At 46.9% G+C, this 16,588-nt stretch overlaps 1 protein-coding gene across 1 annotated transcript in view; it reads right to left on the bottom strand.

Annotated features, from left to right (window-relative positions):
* Window positions 1–16,588, bottom strand: part of TM6SF2 (transmembrane 6 superfamily member 2) — a 354,704-nt gene that overhangs the window by 118,649 nt on the left and 219,467 nt on the right. The window contains exon 5 of the mRNA XM_069649116.1: window positions 3,932–4,014. Within this exon, the coding sequence (XP_069505217.1) occupies window positions 3,932–4,014 (83 nt within the window). The remainder of the gene's footprint in view (window positions 1–3,931; window positions 4,015–16,588) is intronic.

Here is a 16,588-nt window from a genome sequence, read left to right as displayed (position 1 = left end):
TATCCCTTGGTGAGAGTAAACATTTTTTCTCTGTGTTTGTGCATGCATTGGTGGAATTACTATTTTATAACTCGGGTTCTGCGTTTGTGTTGACATGAGGATAATGTTCAGTTTGCATCTTGCAGTATGTGTTATTTATTTCCATAACTGTCCGTGACATCTGTCGTATCCTTCCCTAGCAGCGGCACTGCTCCCTGAAGAGGTGTAATATTTATCCTGCTGTGGGTCTAGTCTGTGTCGACACAAATCTACTGATGTCAATTTCAGTTTAATGTTGGCTTGCCATCTGTGTGACATTATCCGAGAATGCACGTTAATCAGAACGTGGGATAGATTACTTTACAATTGGAATGACGTACATCGATCAGGTTCGAAGCTTTTCCTGCATGTGGAGATAGGAAATCGGATCTCGAACAGGTAACGCAGCCTGAAACCCATTCGGAGAGGGTGTAAAAACACGTCCACCCTTCATAGCGTTGAAAGGCAACTGCGGATGTAGTTACATCTCCACATCCCTACACAGGTGGATGGCATGTCAAGTTATAGTCGATGGCACAGTGTACCAGAAGCTGGCATTGTTAAATCTGGCACCAGAATAGATCGTATGCACGGAACTATACAAACATGATCGCCTGAAGACGGCAACAAAAAGCAATTTACAGGAAAGAAACCTATGTGGCTGGCACCGGACGTTAAGATGATGCCTGTACTACACATGGCTGCCCGCAGATGGCGCTGAAAAGCGATTATTTGCTGAACAAACCAAAGTGCGCCAGTGGCACCTACATTTGTTCTCATTGCCCGGCCTAACTGAGCAAAAGTGGGCGCCTACAAAATGGTGTCGAAAGGCAAACTTTGGAGACACGGAATCGTATTTGAAATTCCCAAAAGACCAAAACCTGTTTGGAAAGGCGCTGAATGAAGTCTATTAAATTGTCCGTAATAATGACAATAATTATAATACAATTACCCACCTGAAGCTGGTACTTATTTAAGGACCTCGGGAGATTGAGGTGCCATTGGCAGCAGGATAGCAATTTTCCCTCACGACTCCGGATACTGAATGCAGAAACAGCCAAAGCCTCACATACAGTTTAGTAGCAGTCCAAATTGGCATATATATGTCTTGCTATTTGCAGATTTATTTTTGTTAGGGTGAGTATTAAGACTGATGATGAAAAGAACAGAGGCCAACTTCCATAACTCACTCAAAAGAGTTTCTTGCTGGATCACTATCAGCCAATCTTCAAATTTGAATTTGTGGGCATTCTTATGTTCCAACAATGCTATTTGCTTTTATGCAAATGACCAGCCTTGGGTTCTATGAAGAGATAAGGTGTTGCGTGACATGGCCTGGGTCCACGCCCCTTCGCCCTGCCACTCCTCCCCACACTCCCATCCCCCGTCAAGGAGGAGAGGGTTCCCCCAGTAAATGTTTTCCATTTCCAGCAGTGATTGCCAGCATTCTAGCTTGCAACTGGCAGGTTGCACACAGAGCTCAACATCAACCTGAGCTATGTTACCAACAGCTGATGACAAAATGCTGTTAAAAACCCAAAATACGGTGGCAGAAGTGCAACTTGCATCCTGGGCATGAAACATAATTCGGGCTCTAGAAATCAAGTTTAGCACCCTTAGGGGCTGTTTCATGGAATTATTTGCGCCGGAAAAAACTGAGATTTGTGCGCCATTCTGCCCACAAATCCCTGTTTAACAAATTGGGATTTGCGGGCAGAATGGCGGACAAATCCACATTTTTCGGCGCAAATAGTTCCGTGAATCAGCACCTTAATCTACAGAACAAGGGAACTTAAATACAGCACCAGAAACGTGACCAATATGTTTGTACATGCAAATTGCACCAAAGGGGTTAATGGGGATAAACCATATAGCCCAAAACTAGATTTCCAATACAATATTTGAAAAATAATGTTTGCCTTCTGTACAAGCTACTTTGGAAATCGAATGTGTTGTCGAACTGTAATGACGCAGCGAACATTTTTGTTGAGCAGGAGGTACGACAAGGTTTTGGCACGTGCATTTGTTAATGTAACTCCTGGCAATGGGTTCAAAGGTCACTGGGCTGTAGCACAAAGAAGTTGCTAAGAGTAACTCATGGCTACTCCTGAAAGTGCTTTTAGATTCACAAAGAAATTACTATGGTTAGCAATGTACACACAGGGTATGCAGCGGGAGTATGATATGATAGGTTATTTATAACGCACTTAACACCCTGAGGTTTCTAAGCGCGGACCCAGGGACCGAACTTGTGTTACTCTGTGTCGCTTTGCTTCCAAGGCGAGCACGTTGCTCCTGAGCTATCCTCCCGAGACTAGTAGTCTTTTTCTACTGAGATGGTCACTACTGTAGTGTTCTCTTTGCACTGGGACTTATCTGCAAGTGGGGGACGATTGGCCCCGCAGGGTATCCAAATTGGAAGACAGAAGGAGGCATTTCGTACAAAATGAAGATGTATTATTCATGCGGCAGAGGGTGGCCAGGTGAGGGTGCTTGTGCGAGCTTAAATGCATGTCGACTCAAATGCACTGACTTGTGCCCGCAGCAAGTCAATACTAGGTTCAAAGGAAGCGTGTAATCATTGTAGCAGTTATGATATGATAGGTTATTTATAACGCGCTTAATTCCCAGAGGTTTCTAAGCGCGGACCCGGGAATCGAACCTGTGGTGCTCCGTGTCGTCTTGCTTCCAAGGCGAGCACGTTGCCTACTGAGCCAAGTTCAATATTTTCGTCCCTTTGCTCCTCTTCAGGAAGGTGATCAACCTCAACGTGTTGTTTTTTTAGTAAACCAGTGTCACAGAATGTTACGTCTCACAGTGAATGTGGTCGAAAGACTGTTCTCACTGGATACCTTTGGCTGTTTGAAGGCCAGGTGCGTACACCATGGACGCTATGCATCAAGGTACATCCTCTTCCTGAGGAAAACATACTATCAAACAAAATCTTCTATTCCCTACAAAGGAGAGCACATTCTTCTACACAGCCTGAAGTACAGTAGCGTCCTGAAGTATGGTCATTCATTGTGGCCGTTAGGTGCCACTGTAAGTGCTACCCACAAGCCACAACTATTCCCATTGGAAATTAAGGTGGGAGAGATGGGATGTGAGGAGGGACACTGCCTGTGGGTACTGTTTGGCTTTTTACCCACCTATTAACTGCCCATGGCCATGTTAAGGCCTTTGGCCATTCGCTCCCTTCCAAAAATACACACACTTAGGAACTCTTAAACTAACTCTGTGCTTTCAAGAGGATGCCAATATTATTTCTAATTGCTCTGAAAAGTAATGGCTTAATTACAGCTGTAAATCAGCTCCTCGTGTAACAATAAGGTCTTAACCCAGCATGCCTCCAGCCAAGTGATTTATAAGCAGTATGTTTGTCCTTGCATCTAGTCCTTGCCCTGAATTACTGTTACTAACAAGATTTGGTAAAGGCAACAGTGTTGCCTCTCATACAGGAATCAGATAGGCGTTTGCCAGGCACTTTCATAATATGCCTAGGTACTAACACCATTTGCCAGCTGTTGCCATCTTATGGCCAGGTAATACCAATATATGACACTGCCTGGAAAATGTCTATCCAATGCCTATACAAAAGCCCAAACTATTGGTTTAGCAATGCAGCTTCTCTTTGTTATCAGGAATCCATTGTTCTTCTTTGAAGGTCCCCCAACAAACGACCAAACTTGATGGCAGAAAAGAAGGAACTGTCCAGTCTTCCTCGTGGGGGTGCATCATAGGATCTCCAGCACAGTCAAGGATACCTCACAAGATATTAGAATTTCGAGAGAAAAGAAGTTGTACTTTCCATACCAACCCACTAGATGGCACCATATCCAAACATAAAACGAATGCAAACTACAAAAATAGCAATAGCACCTGTAACCCCGCTGCCACCCACATTCCCCATTACCTATGACATTTCCAGGCAGGAAGACGATAAGACTCATCATGAGCGATCCCAGCCAGTAAAGGCCCAGACTCCGGTAACTCTTCCTGAGGAAATTAAGAAATTATAAAACTACAAATAATTTTCTCAACAGAAAAATAAAGAGACTCAATCTCAATCATGGTTAAGATACATGTAACATGTGTAATCATTTTACATACCAGTGCTTCTGAACACATTTACATATATTATGCTGTGAGCGAACTTGGAGGCTGTGTAAGGACAGTGTTAGTTTGCAGGGCACCTTCAAGCTATGAATGACATGAGAAAAGGGGGGGCAGTACAGTTCCATCTGAGTTATACCACTCATAAGCCACAGGTACAGTGAGTGCCAATTGTTTTTCGGTCATTGCTTAAATTAGGGTAATATCGGGGGGGGGGCATTTACTTGAGAGTATGGATGCCAAGAACAGAATGCGAGGCACAGTAGCGTTCCCATTAACTTATCTGCTATGAGTAGAAAAAAAAAAGAGTTCACATTCACTTTGGTTTAGGTCTGCTATGAGTAGCATGTATAGGGCTGAAGAATACCCATGAGCCTTGGTTTAGGTCTGCTATGAGTAGCATGTATAGGGCAGAAGAGTTCCCATGAGCCTTGGTTTAGGTCTGCTATGAGTAGCATGTATAGGGCTGAAGAATACCCATGAGCCTTGGTTTAGGTCTGCTATGAGTAGCATGTATAGGGCTGAAGAATACCCATGAGCCTTGGTTTAGGTCTGCTATGAGTAGCATGTATAGGGCAGAAGAGTACCCATGAGCCTTGGTTTAGGTCTGCTATGAGTAGCATGTATAGGGCAGAAGAGTACCCATGAGCCTTGGTTTAGGTCTGCTATGAGTAGCATGTATAGGGCAGAAGAGTACCCATGAGCCTTGGTTTAGGTCTGCTATGAGTAGCATGTATAGGGCACAAGAGTACCCATGAGCCTTGGTTTAGGTCTGCTATGAGTAGCATGTATAGGGCAGAAGAGTACCCATGAGCCTTGGTTTAGGTCTGCTATGAGTAGCATGTATAGGGCACAAGAGTACCCACGAGCCTTGGTTTAGGTCTGCTACGAGTAGCAGGTAGAGGGTAGAAGAGTACCCACGAGCCTTGGTTTAGGTCTGCAATTAGCAGCATGTATAGGGCAGTAGAGTACCCACGAGCCTTGGTTTAGGTCTGCAATTAGCAGCATGTATAGGGCAGTAGAGTACCCACGAGCCTTGTTTTAGGTCTGCAATTAGCAGCATGTATAGGGCAGTAGAGTACCCACGAGCCTTGGTTTAGGTCTGCTATGAGTAGCATGTATAGGGCAGAAGAGTACCCATGAGCCTTGGTTTAGGTCTGCTATGACTAGCAGGTAGAGGGTAGAAGAGAACCCACGAGCCTTGGTTTAGGTCTGCTATGAGTAGCATGTATAGGGCAGAAGAGTACCCACGAGCCTTGGTTTAGGTCTGCTATGTGTAGCATGTATAGGGCACAAGAGTACCCATGAGCCTTGGTTTAGGTCTGCTATGAGTAGCATGTATAGGGCAGAAGAGTACCCATGAGCCTTGGTTTAGGTCTGCTATGAGTAGCATGTATAGGGCACAAGAGTACCCACGAGCCTTGGTTTAGGTCTGCTATGAGTAGCAGGTAGAGGGTAGAAGAGTACCCACGAGCCTTGGTTTAGGTCTGCAATTAGCAGCATGTATAGGGCAGTAGAGTACCCACGAGCCTTGGTTTAGGTCTGCAATTAGCAGCATGTATAGGGCAGTAGAGTACCCACGAGCCTTGTTTTAGGTCTGCAATTAGCAGCATGTATAGGGCAGTAGAGTACCCACGAGCCTTGGTTTAGGTCTGCTATGAGTAGCATGTATAGGGCAGAAGAGTACCCATGAGCCTTGGTTTAGGTCTGCTATGAGTAGCATGTATAGGGCACAAGAGTACCCACGAGCCTTGGTTTAGGTCTGCTATGAGTAGCAGGTAGAGGGTAGAAGAGAACCCACGAGCCTTGGTTTAGGTCTGCAATTAGCAGCATGTATAGGGCAGTAGAGTACCCACGAGCCTTGGTTTAGGTCTGCAATTAGCAGCATGTATAGGGCAGTAGAGTACCCACGAGCCTTGGTTTAGGTCTGCAATTACCAGCATGTATAGGGCAGTAGAGTACCCACGAGCCTTGGTTTAGGTCTGCTATGAGTAGCATGTATAGGGCAGAAGAGTTCCCACGAGCCTTGGTTTAGGTCTGCTATGAGTAGCATTTATAGGGCAGAAGAGTACCCATGAGCCTTGGCTTAGGTCTGCTATGAGTAGCATGTATAGGGCAGAAGAGTTCCCATGAGCCTTGGTTTAGGCCTGCTATGAGTAGCATGTATATTGCAGAAGAGTACCCATGAGCCTTGGTTTAGGTCTGCAATTAGCAGCATGTATAGGGCAGTAGAGTACCCACGAGCCTTGGTTTAGGTCTGCTATGAGTAGCATGTATAGGGCAGAAGAGTACCCATGAGCCTTGGTTTAGGTCTGCTATGAGTAGCATGTATAGGGCACAAGAGTACCCATGAGCCTTGGTTTAGGTCTGCTATGAGTAGCATGTATAGGGCAGAAGAGTACCCATGAGCCTTGGTTTAGGTCTGCTATGAGTAGCATGTATAGGGCACAAGAGTACCCACGAGCCTTGGTTTAGGTCTGCTATGAGTAGCAGGTAGAGGGTAGAAGAGTACCCACGAGCCTTAGTTTAGGTCTGCAATTAGCAGCATGTATAGGGCAGTAGAGTACCCACTAGCCTTGGGTTAGGTCTGCAATTAGCAGCATGTATAGGGCAGTAGAGTACCCACAAGCCTTGGTTTAGGTCTGCAATTAGCAGCATGTATAGGGCAGTAGAGTACCCACGAGCCTTGGTTTAAGTCTGCTATGAGTAGCATGTATAGGGCAGAAGAGTACCCATGAGCCTTGGTTTAGGTCTGCTATGAGTAGCATGTATAGGGCACAAGAGTACCCACGAGGCTTGGTTTAGGTCTGCTATGAGTAGCAGGTAGAGGGTAGAAGAGTACCCACGAGCCTTGGTTTAGGTCTGCAATTAGCAGCATGTATAGGGCAGTAGAGTACCCACGAGCCTTGGTTTAGGTCTGCAATTAGCAGCATGTATAGGGCAGTAGAGTACCCACGAGCCTTGGTTTAGGTCTGCAATTAGCAGCATGTATAGGGCAGTAGAGTACCCACGAGCCTTGGTTTAGGTCTGCTATGAGTAGCATGTATAGGGCAGAAGAGTTCCCACGAGCCTTGGTTTAGGTCTGCTATGAGTAGCATTTATAGGGCAGAAGAGTACCCACAAGCCTTGGCTAAGGTCTGCTATGAGTAGCATGTATAGGGCAGAAGAGTTCCCATGAGCCTTGGTTTAGGCCTGCTATGAGTAGCATGTATAGGGCAGTAGAGTACCCATGAGCCTTGGTTTAGGCCTGCTATGAGTAGCAGGTAGAGGGTAGAAGAGTAGCCATGAGCCTTGGTATAGGTCTGCAATTAGCAGCATGTATAGGGCAGTAGAGTACCCATGAGCCTTGGTTTAGGTCTGCAATTAGCAGCATGTATAGGGCAGTAGAGTACCCACGAGCCTTGGTTTAGGTCTGCAATTAGCAGCATGTATAGGGCAGTAGAGTACCGACGAGCCTTGGTTCAGGTCTGCTATGAGTAGCATGTATAGGGCACAAGAGTACCCACGAGCCTTGGTTTAGGTCTGCTATGAGTAGCATGTATAGGGCAGTAGAGTACCCATGAGCCTTGGTTTAGGTCTGCTATGAGTAGCATGTTTAGGGCAGAAGAGTACCCATGAGCCTTGGTTTAGGTCTGCTATGAGTAGCATGTATAGGGCACAAGAGTACCCACGAGCCTTGGTTTAGGTCTGCTATGACTAGCAGGTAGAGGGTAGAAGAGTACCCACGAGCCTTGGTTTAGGTCTGCAATTAGCAGCATGTATAGGGCAGTAGAGTACCCACGAGCCTTGGTTTAGGTCTGCAATTAGCAGCATGTATAGGGCAGTAGAGTACCCACGAGCCTTGGTTTAGGTCTGCAATTAGCAGCATGTATAGGGCAGTAGAGTACCCACGAGCCTTGGTTTAGGTCTGCTATGAGTAGCATGTATAGGGCAGAAGAGTTCCCACGAGCCTTGGTTTAGGTCTGCTATGAGTAGCATTTATAGGGCAGAAGAGTACCCATGAGCCTTGGCTTAGGTCTGCTATGAGTAGCATGTATAGGGCAGAAGAGTTCCCATGAGCCTTGGTTTAGGCCTGCTATGAGTAGCATGTATATTGCAGAAGAGTACCCATGAGCCTTGGTTTAGGTCTGCAATTAGCAGCATGTATAGGGCAGTAGAGTACCCACGAGCCTTGGTTTAGGTCTGCTATGAGTAGCATGTATAGGGCAGAAGAGTACCCATGAGCCTTGGTTTAGGTCTGCTATGAGTAGCATGTATAGCGCACAAGAGTACCCATGAGCCTTGGTTTAGGTCTGCTATGAGTAGCAGGTAGAGGGTAGAAGAGTACCCACGAGCCTTAGTTTAGGTCTGCAATTAGCAGCATGTATAGGGCAGTAGAGTACCCACGAGCCTTGGTTTAGGTCTGCAATTAGCAGCATGTATAGGGCAGTAGAGTACCCACGAGCCTTGGTTTAGGTCTGCAATTAGCAGCATGTATAGGGCAGTAGAGTACCCACGAGCCTTGGTTTAGGTCTGCTATGAGTAGCATGTATAGGGCAGAAGAGTACCCATGAGCCTTGGTTTAGGTCTGCTATGAGTAGCATGTATAGGGCACAAGAGTACCAATGAGCCTTGGTTTAGGTCTGCTATGAGTAGCAGGTAGAGGGTAGAAGAGTACCCACGAGCCTTGGTTTAGGTCTGCAATTAGCAGCATGTATAGGGCAGAAGAGTACCCATGAGCCTTGGTTTAGGTCTGCTATGAGTAGCATGTATAGGGCACAAGAGTACCCACGAGCCTTGGTTTAGGTCTGCAATTAGCAGAATGTATAGGGCAGTAGGGTACCCATGAGCCTTGGTTTAGGTCTGCTATGAGTAGCAGGTAGAGGGTAGAAGAGTACCCACGAGCCTTGGTTTAGGTCTGCAATTAGCAGCATGTATAGGGCAGTAGAGTACCCACGAGCCTTGGTTTAGGTCTGCTATGAGTAGCATGTATAGGGCAGAAGAGTACCCACGAGCCTTGGTTTAGGTCTGCTATGAGTAGCATGCATAGGGCAGAAGAGTTCCCATGAGCCTTGGTTTAGGTCGGCTATGAGTAGCATGTATAGGGAGGAAGAGTACCCATGAGCCTTGGTTTAGGTCTGCTATGAGTAGCATGTATAGGGCAGAAGAGTACCCATGAGCCTTGGTTTAGGTCTGCAATTAGCAGCATGTATAGGGCAGTAGAGTACCCACGAGCCTTGGTTTAGGTCTGCTATGAGTAGCATGTATAGGGCAGAAGAGTTCCCACGAGCCTTGGTTTAGGTCTGCTATGAGTAGCATTTATAGGGCAGAAGAGTACCCACGAGCCTTGGCTTAGGTCTGCTATGAGTAGCATGTATAGGGCAGAGAGTTCCCATGAGCCTTGGTTTAGGCCTGCTATGAGTAGCATGTATAGGGCAGAAGAGTACCCATGAGCCTTGGTTTAGGTCTGCTATGAGTAGCATGTATAGGGCAGTAGAGTACCCATGAGCCTTGGTTTAGGTCTGCAATTAGCAGCATGTATAGGGCAGAAGAGTACCCATGAGCCTTGGTTTAGGTCTGCTATGAGTAGCATGTATAGGGCACAAGAGTACCCACGAGCCTTGGTTTAGGTCTGCAATTAGCAGAATGTATAGGGCAGTAGGGTACCCATGAGCCTTGGTTTAGGTCTGCTATGAGTAGCAGGTAGAGGGTAGAAGAGTACCCACGAGCCTTGGTTTAGGTCTGCAATTAGCAGCATGTATAGGGCAGTAGAGTACCCACGAGCCTTGGTTTAGGTCTGCTATGAGTAGCATGTATAGGGCAGAAGAGTACCCACGAGCCTTGGTTTAGGTCTGCTATGAGTAGCATGCATAGGGCAGAAGAGTTCCCATGAGCCTTGGTTTAGGTCTGCTATGAGTAGCATGTATAGGGAGGAAGAGTACCCATGAGCCTTGGTTTAGGTCTGCTATGAGTAGCATGTATAGGGAGGAAGAGTACCCATGAGCCTTGGTTTAGGTCTGCTATGAGTAGCATGTATATGGCAGAAGAGTTCCCATGAGCCTTGGTTTAGGTCTGTTAAGAGTAGCATGTATAGGGCAGAAGAGTTCCCATGAGCCTTGGTTTAGGTCTGCTATGAGTAGCATGTATAGGGAGGAAGAGTACCCATGAGCCTTGGTTTAGGTCTGCTATGAGTAGCATGTATAGGGCAGAAGAGTACCCATGAGCCTTGGTTTAGGTCTGCAATTAGTAGCATGTATAGGGCAGAAGAGTTCCCATGAGCCTTGGTTTAGGTCTGCTATGAGTAGCATGTATAGGGCAGAAGAGTTCCCATGAGCCTTGGTTTAGGTCTGCTATGAGTAGCATGTATAGGGCAGAAGAGTACCCATGAGCCTTGGTTTAGGTCTGCAATTAGTAGCATGTATAGGGCAGAAGAGTTCCCATGAGCCTTGGTTTAGGTCTGCTATGAGTAGCATGTATAGGGCAGAAGAGTACCCATGAGCCTTGGTTTAGGTCTGCTATGAGTAGCATGTATAGGGCAGAAGAGTACCCATGAGCCTTGGTTTAGGTCTTCTATGAGTAGCATGTATAGGGCAGAAGAGTACCCATGAGCCTTGGTTTAGGTCTGCTATGAGTAGCAGGTAGAGGGTAGAAGAGTACCCACGAGCCTTGGTTTAGGTCTGCAATTAGCAGAATGTATAGGGCAGTAGGGTACCCATGAGCCTTGGTTTAGGTCTGCTAAGAGTAGCATGTATAGGGCAGTAGAGTACCCACGAGCCTTGGTTTAGGTCTGCAATTAGCAGCATGTATAGGGCAGTAGAGTACCCACGAGCCTTGGTTTAGGTCTGCTATGAGTAGGATGTATAGGGCAGTAGAGTTCCCATGAGCCTTGGTTTAGGTCTGCTATGAGTAGCATGTATAGGGCAGAAGAGTACCCATGAGCCTTGGTTTAGGTCTGCTATGAGTAGCATTTATAGGGCAGAAGAGTACCCATGAGCCTTGGCTTAGGTCTGCTATGAGTAGCATGTATAGGGCAGAAGAGTTCCCATGAGCCTTGGTTTAGGCCTGCTATGAGTAGCATGTATATTGCAGAAGAGTACCCATGAGCCTTGGTTTAGGTCTGCAATTAGCAGCATGTATAGGGCAGTAGAGTACCCACGAGCCTTGGTTTAGGTCTGCTATGAGTAGCATGTATAGGGCAGAAGAGTACCCACGAGCCTTGGTTTAGGTCTGCTATGAGTAGCATGTATAGCGCACAAGAGTACCCATGAGCCTTGGTTTAGGTCTGCTATGAGTAGCATGTATAGGGCAGAAGAGTACCCATGAGCCTTGGTTTAGGTCTGCTATGAGTAGCATGTATAGGGCACAAGAGTACCCACGAGCCTTGGTTTAGGTCTGCTATGAGTAGCAGGTAGAGGGTAGAAGAGTACCCACGAGCCTTAGTTTAGGTCTGCAATTAGCAGCATGTATAGGGCAGTAGAGTACCCACGAGCCTTGGTTTAGGTCTGCAATTAGCAGCATGTATAGGGCAGTAGAGTACCCACGAGCCTTGGTTTAGGTCTGCAATTAGCAGCATGTATAGGGCAGTAGAGTACCCACGAGCCTTGGTTTAGGTCTGCTATGAGTAGCATGTATAGGGCAGAAGAGTACCCACGAGCCTTGGTTTACGTCTGCTATGAGTAGCATGTATAGGGCACAAGAGTACCAATGAGCCTTGGTTTAGGTCTGCTATGAGTAGCAGGTAGAGGGTAGAAGAGTACCCACGAGCCTTGGTTTAGGTCTGCAATTAGCAGCATGTATAGGGCAGTAGAGTACCCACGAGCCTTGGTTTAGGTCTGCAATTAGCAGCATGTATAGGGCAGTAGAGTACCCACGAGCCTTGGTTTAGGTCTGCAATTAGCAGCATGTATAGGGCAGTATAGTACCCACGAGCCTTGGTTTAGGTCTGCTATGAGTAGCATGTATAGGGCAGAAGAGTTCCCACGAGCCTTGGTTTAGGTCTGCTATGAGTAGCATTTATAGGGCAGAAGAGTACCCACGAGCCTTGGCTTAGGTCTGCTATGAGTAGCATGTATAGGGCAGAAGAGTTCCCATGAGCCTTGGTTTAGGCCTGCTATGAGTAGCATGTATAGGGCAGTAGAGTACCCATGAGCCTTGGTTTAGGCCTGCTATGAGTAGCAGGTAGAGGGTAGAAGAGTACCCATGAGCCTTGGTTTAGGTCTGCAATTAGCAGCATGTATAGGGCAGTAGAGTACCCATGAGCCTTGGTTTAGGTCTGCAATTAGCAGCATGTATAGGGCAGTAGAGTACCCACGAGCCTTGGTTTAGGTCTGCAATTAGCAGCATGTATAGGGCAGTAGAGTACCCACGAGCCTTGGTTTAGGTCTGCTATGAGTAGCATGTATAGGGCAGAAGAGTACCCATGAGCCTTGGTTTAGGTCTGCTATGAGTAGCATGTATAGGGCACAAGAGTACCAATGAGCCTTGGTTTAGGTCTGCTATGAGTAGCAGGTAGAGGGTAGAAGAGTACCCACGAGCCTTGGTTTAGGTCTGCAATTAGCAGCATGTATAGGGCAGAAGAGTACCCATGAGCCTTGGTTTAGGTCTGCTATGAGTAGCATGTATAGGGCACAAGAGTACCCACGAGCCTTGGTTTAGGTCTGCAATTAGCAGAATGTATAGGGCAGTAGGGTACCCATGAGCCTTGGTTTAGGTCTGCTATGAGTAGCAGGTAGAGGGTAGAAGAGTACCCACAAGCCTTGGTTTAGGTCTGCAATTAGCAGCATGTATAGTGCAGTAGAGTACCCACGAGCCTTGGTTTAGGTCTGCTATGAGTAGCATGTATAGGGCAGAAGAGTACCCACGAGCCTTGGTTTAGGTCTGCTATGAGTAGCATGCATAGGGCAGAAGAGTTCCCATGAGCCTTGGTTTAGGTCTGTTAAGAGTAGCATGCATAGGGCAGAAGAGTTCCCATGAGCCTTGGTTTAGGTCTGCTATGAGTAGCATGTATAGGGAGGAAGAGTACCCATGAGCCTTGGTTTAGGTCTGCTATGAGTAGCATGTATAGGGCAGAAGAGTACCCATGAGCCTTGGTTTAGGTCTGCAATTAGTAGCATGTATAGGGCAGAAGAGTTCCCATGAGCCTTGGTTTAGGTCTGCTATGAGTAGCATGTATAGGGCAGAAGAGTTCCCATGAGCCTTGGTTTAGTTCTGCTATGAGTAGCATGTATAGGGCAGAAGAGTACCCATGAGCCTTGGTTTAGGTCTGCAATTAGCAGCATGTATAGGGCAGTAGAGTACCCACGAGCCTTGGTTTAGGTCTGCTATGAGTAGCATGTATAGGGCAGAAGAGTACCCATGAGCCTTGGTTTAGGTCTGCTATGAGTAGCATGTATAGGGCACAAGAGTACCCACGAGCCTTGGTTTAGGTCTGCTATGAGTAGCAGGTAGAGGGTCGAAGAGTACCCACGAGCCTTGGTTTAGGTCTGCAATTAGCAGCATGTATAGGGCAGTAGAGTACCCACGAGCCTTGGTTTAGGTCTGCAATTAGCAGCATGTATAGGGCAGTAGAGTACCCACGAGCCTTGGTTTAGGTCTGCTATGAGTAGCATGTATAGGGCAGAAGAGTTCCCACGAGCCTTGGTTTAGGTCTGCTATGAGTAGCATTTATAGGGCAGAAGAGTACCCATGAGCCTTGGCTTAGGTCTGCTATGAGTAGCATGTATATTGCAGAAGAGTACCCATGAGCCTTGGTTTAGGTCTGCAATTAGCAGCATGTATAGGGCAGTAGAGTACCCATGAGCCTTGGTTTAGGCCTGCTATGAGTAGCATGTATATTGCAGAAGAGTACCCATGAGCCTTGGTTCAGGTCTGCAATTAGCAGAATGTATAGGGCAGTAGAGTACCCATGAGCCTTGGTTTAGGTCTGCTATGAGTAGCAGGTAGAGGGTAGAAGAGTACCCATGAGCCTTGGTTTAGGTCTGCAATTAGCAGCATGTATAGGGCAGTAGAGTACCCATGAGCCTTGGTTTAGGTCTGCTATGAGTAGCATGTATAGGGCACAAGAGTACCCATGAGCCCTGGTTTAGGTCTGCTATGAGTAGCATGTATAGGGCAGTAGAGTACCCCTGAGCCTTGGTTTAGGTCTGCTATGAGTAGCATGTATAGGGCAGAAGAGTACCCATGAGCCTTGGTTTAGGTCTGCTATGAGTAGCATGTATAGGGCAGAAGAGTTCCCATGAGCCTTGGTTTAGGTCTGCAATTAGTAGCATGTATAGGGCAGAAGAGTACCCATGAGCCTTGGTTTAGGTCTGCTATGAGTAGCATGTATAGGGCAGAAGAGTTCCCATGAGCCTTGGTTTAGGTCTGCAATTTGCAGCATGTATAGGGCAGTAGAGTACCCACGAGCCTTGGTTTAGGTCTGCAATTAGTAGCATGTATAGGGCAGTAGAGTACCCACGAGCCTTGGTTTAGGTCTGCAATTAGCAGCATGTATAGGGCAGTAGAGTACCTATGAGCCTTGGTTTAGGTCTGCTATGAGTAGCATGTATAGGGCAGAAGAGTTCCCACGAGCCTTGGTTTAGGTCTGCTATGAGTAGCATGTATAGGGCAGAAGAGTACCCATGAGCCTTGGTTTAGGTCTGCTATGAGTAGCATGTATAGGGCAGAAGAGTTCCCATGAGCCTTGGTTTAGGCCTGCTATGAGTAGCATGTATATTGCAGAAGAGTACCCATGAGCCTTGGTTTAGGTCTGCAATTAGCAGCATGTATAGGGCAGAAGAGTACCCATGAGCCTTGGTTTAGGTCTGCTATGAGTAGCATGTATAGGGCACAAGAGTACCCACGAGCCTTGGTTTAGGTCTGCAATTAGCAGAATGTATAGGGCAGTAGGGTACCCATGAGCCTTGGTTTAGGTCTGCTATGAGTAACAGGTAGAGGGTAGAAGAGTACCCACGAGCCTTGGTTTAGGTCTGCAATTAGCAGCATGTATAGGGCAGTAGAGTACCCACGAGCCTTGGTTTAGGTCTGCTATGAGTAGCATGTATAGGGCAGAAGAGTACCCACGAGCCTTGGTTTAGGTCTGCTATGAGTAGCATGCATAGGGCAGAAGAGTTCCCATGAGCCTTGGTTTAGGTCTGTTAAGAGTAGCATGCATAGGGCAGAAGAGTTCCCATGAGCCTTGGTTTAGGTCTGTTAAGAGTAGCATGTATAGGGCAGAAGAGTTCCCATGAGCCTTGGTTTAGGTCTGCTATGAGTAGCATGTATAGGGAGGAAGAGTACCCATGAGCCTTGGTTTAGGTCTGCTATGAGTAGCATGTATAGGGCAGAAGAGTACCCATGAGCCTTGGTTTAGGTCTGCAATTAGTAGCATGTATAGGGCAGAAGAGTTCCCATGAGCCTTGGTTTAGGTCTGCTATGAGAAGCATGTATAGGGCAGAAGAGTTCCCATGAGCCTTGGTTTAGGTCTGCTATGAGTAGCATGTATAGGGCAGAAGAGTACCCATGAGCCTTGGTTTAGGTCTGCAATTAGTAGCATGTATAGGGCAGAAGAGTTCCCATGAGCCTTGGTTTAGGTCTGCTATGAGTAGCATGTATAGGGCAGAAGAGTACCCATGAGCCTTGGTTTAGGTCTGCTATGAGTAGCATGTATAGGGCAGAAGAGTACCCATGAGCCTTGGTTTAGGTCTGCTATGAGTAGCAGGTATAGGGCAGTAGAGTACCCATGAGCCTTGGTTTAGGTCTGCTATGAGTAGCATGTACAGGGCAGAAGAGTACCCATGAGCCTTGGTTTAGGTCTGCTATGAGTAGCAGGTAGAGGGTAGAAGAGTACCCACGAGCCTTGGTTTAGGTCTGCAATTAGCAGAATGTATAGGGCAGTAGGGTACCCATGAGCCTTGGTTTAGGTCTGCTATGAGTAGCAGGTAGAGGGTAGAAGAGTACCCACGAGCCTTGGTTTAGGTCTGCAATTAGCAGCATGTATAGGGCAGTAGAGTACCCACGAGCCTTGGTTTAGGTCTGCTATGAGTAGCATGTATTGGGCAGAAGAGTACCCACGAGCCTTGGTTTAGGTCTGCTATGAGTAGCATGTATAGGGCAGAAGAGTACCCACGAGCCTTGGTTTAGGTCTGCTATGAGTAGCATGCATAGGGCAGAAGAGTTCCCACGAGCCTTGGTTTAGGTCTGTTAAGAGTAGCATGCATAGGGCAGAAGAGTTCCCATGAGCCTTGGTTTAGGTCTGTTAAGAGTAGCATGTATAGGGCAGAAGAGTTCCCATGAGCCTTGGTTTAGGTCTGCTATGAGTAGCATGTATAGGGAGGAAGAGTACCCATGAGCCTTGGTTTAGGTCTGCTATGAGTAGCATGTATAGGGCAGAAGAGTACCCATGAGCCTTGGTTTAGGTCTGCTATGAGTAGCATTTATAGGGCAGAAGAGTACCCATGAGCCTTGGCTTAGGTCTGCTATGAGTAGCATGTATAGGGCA

This window comes from Ambystoma mexicanum, chromosome 1p, assembly GCF_040938575.1.
Source record: "Ambystoma mexicanum isolate Mex_15411 chromosome 1p, UKY_AmexF1_1, whole genome shotgun sequence".
Taxonomy (NCBI): domain Eukaryota; kingdom Metazoa; phylum Chordata; class Amphibia; order Caudata; family Ambystomatidae; genus Ambystoma; species Ambystoma mexicanum.
The sequence above is the reverse complement of the archived record's forward strand: the minus strand, read 5'-3'. Positions and strand labels throughout refer to the sequence as shown.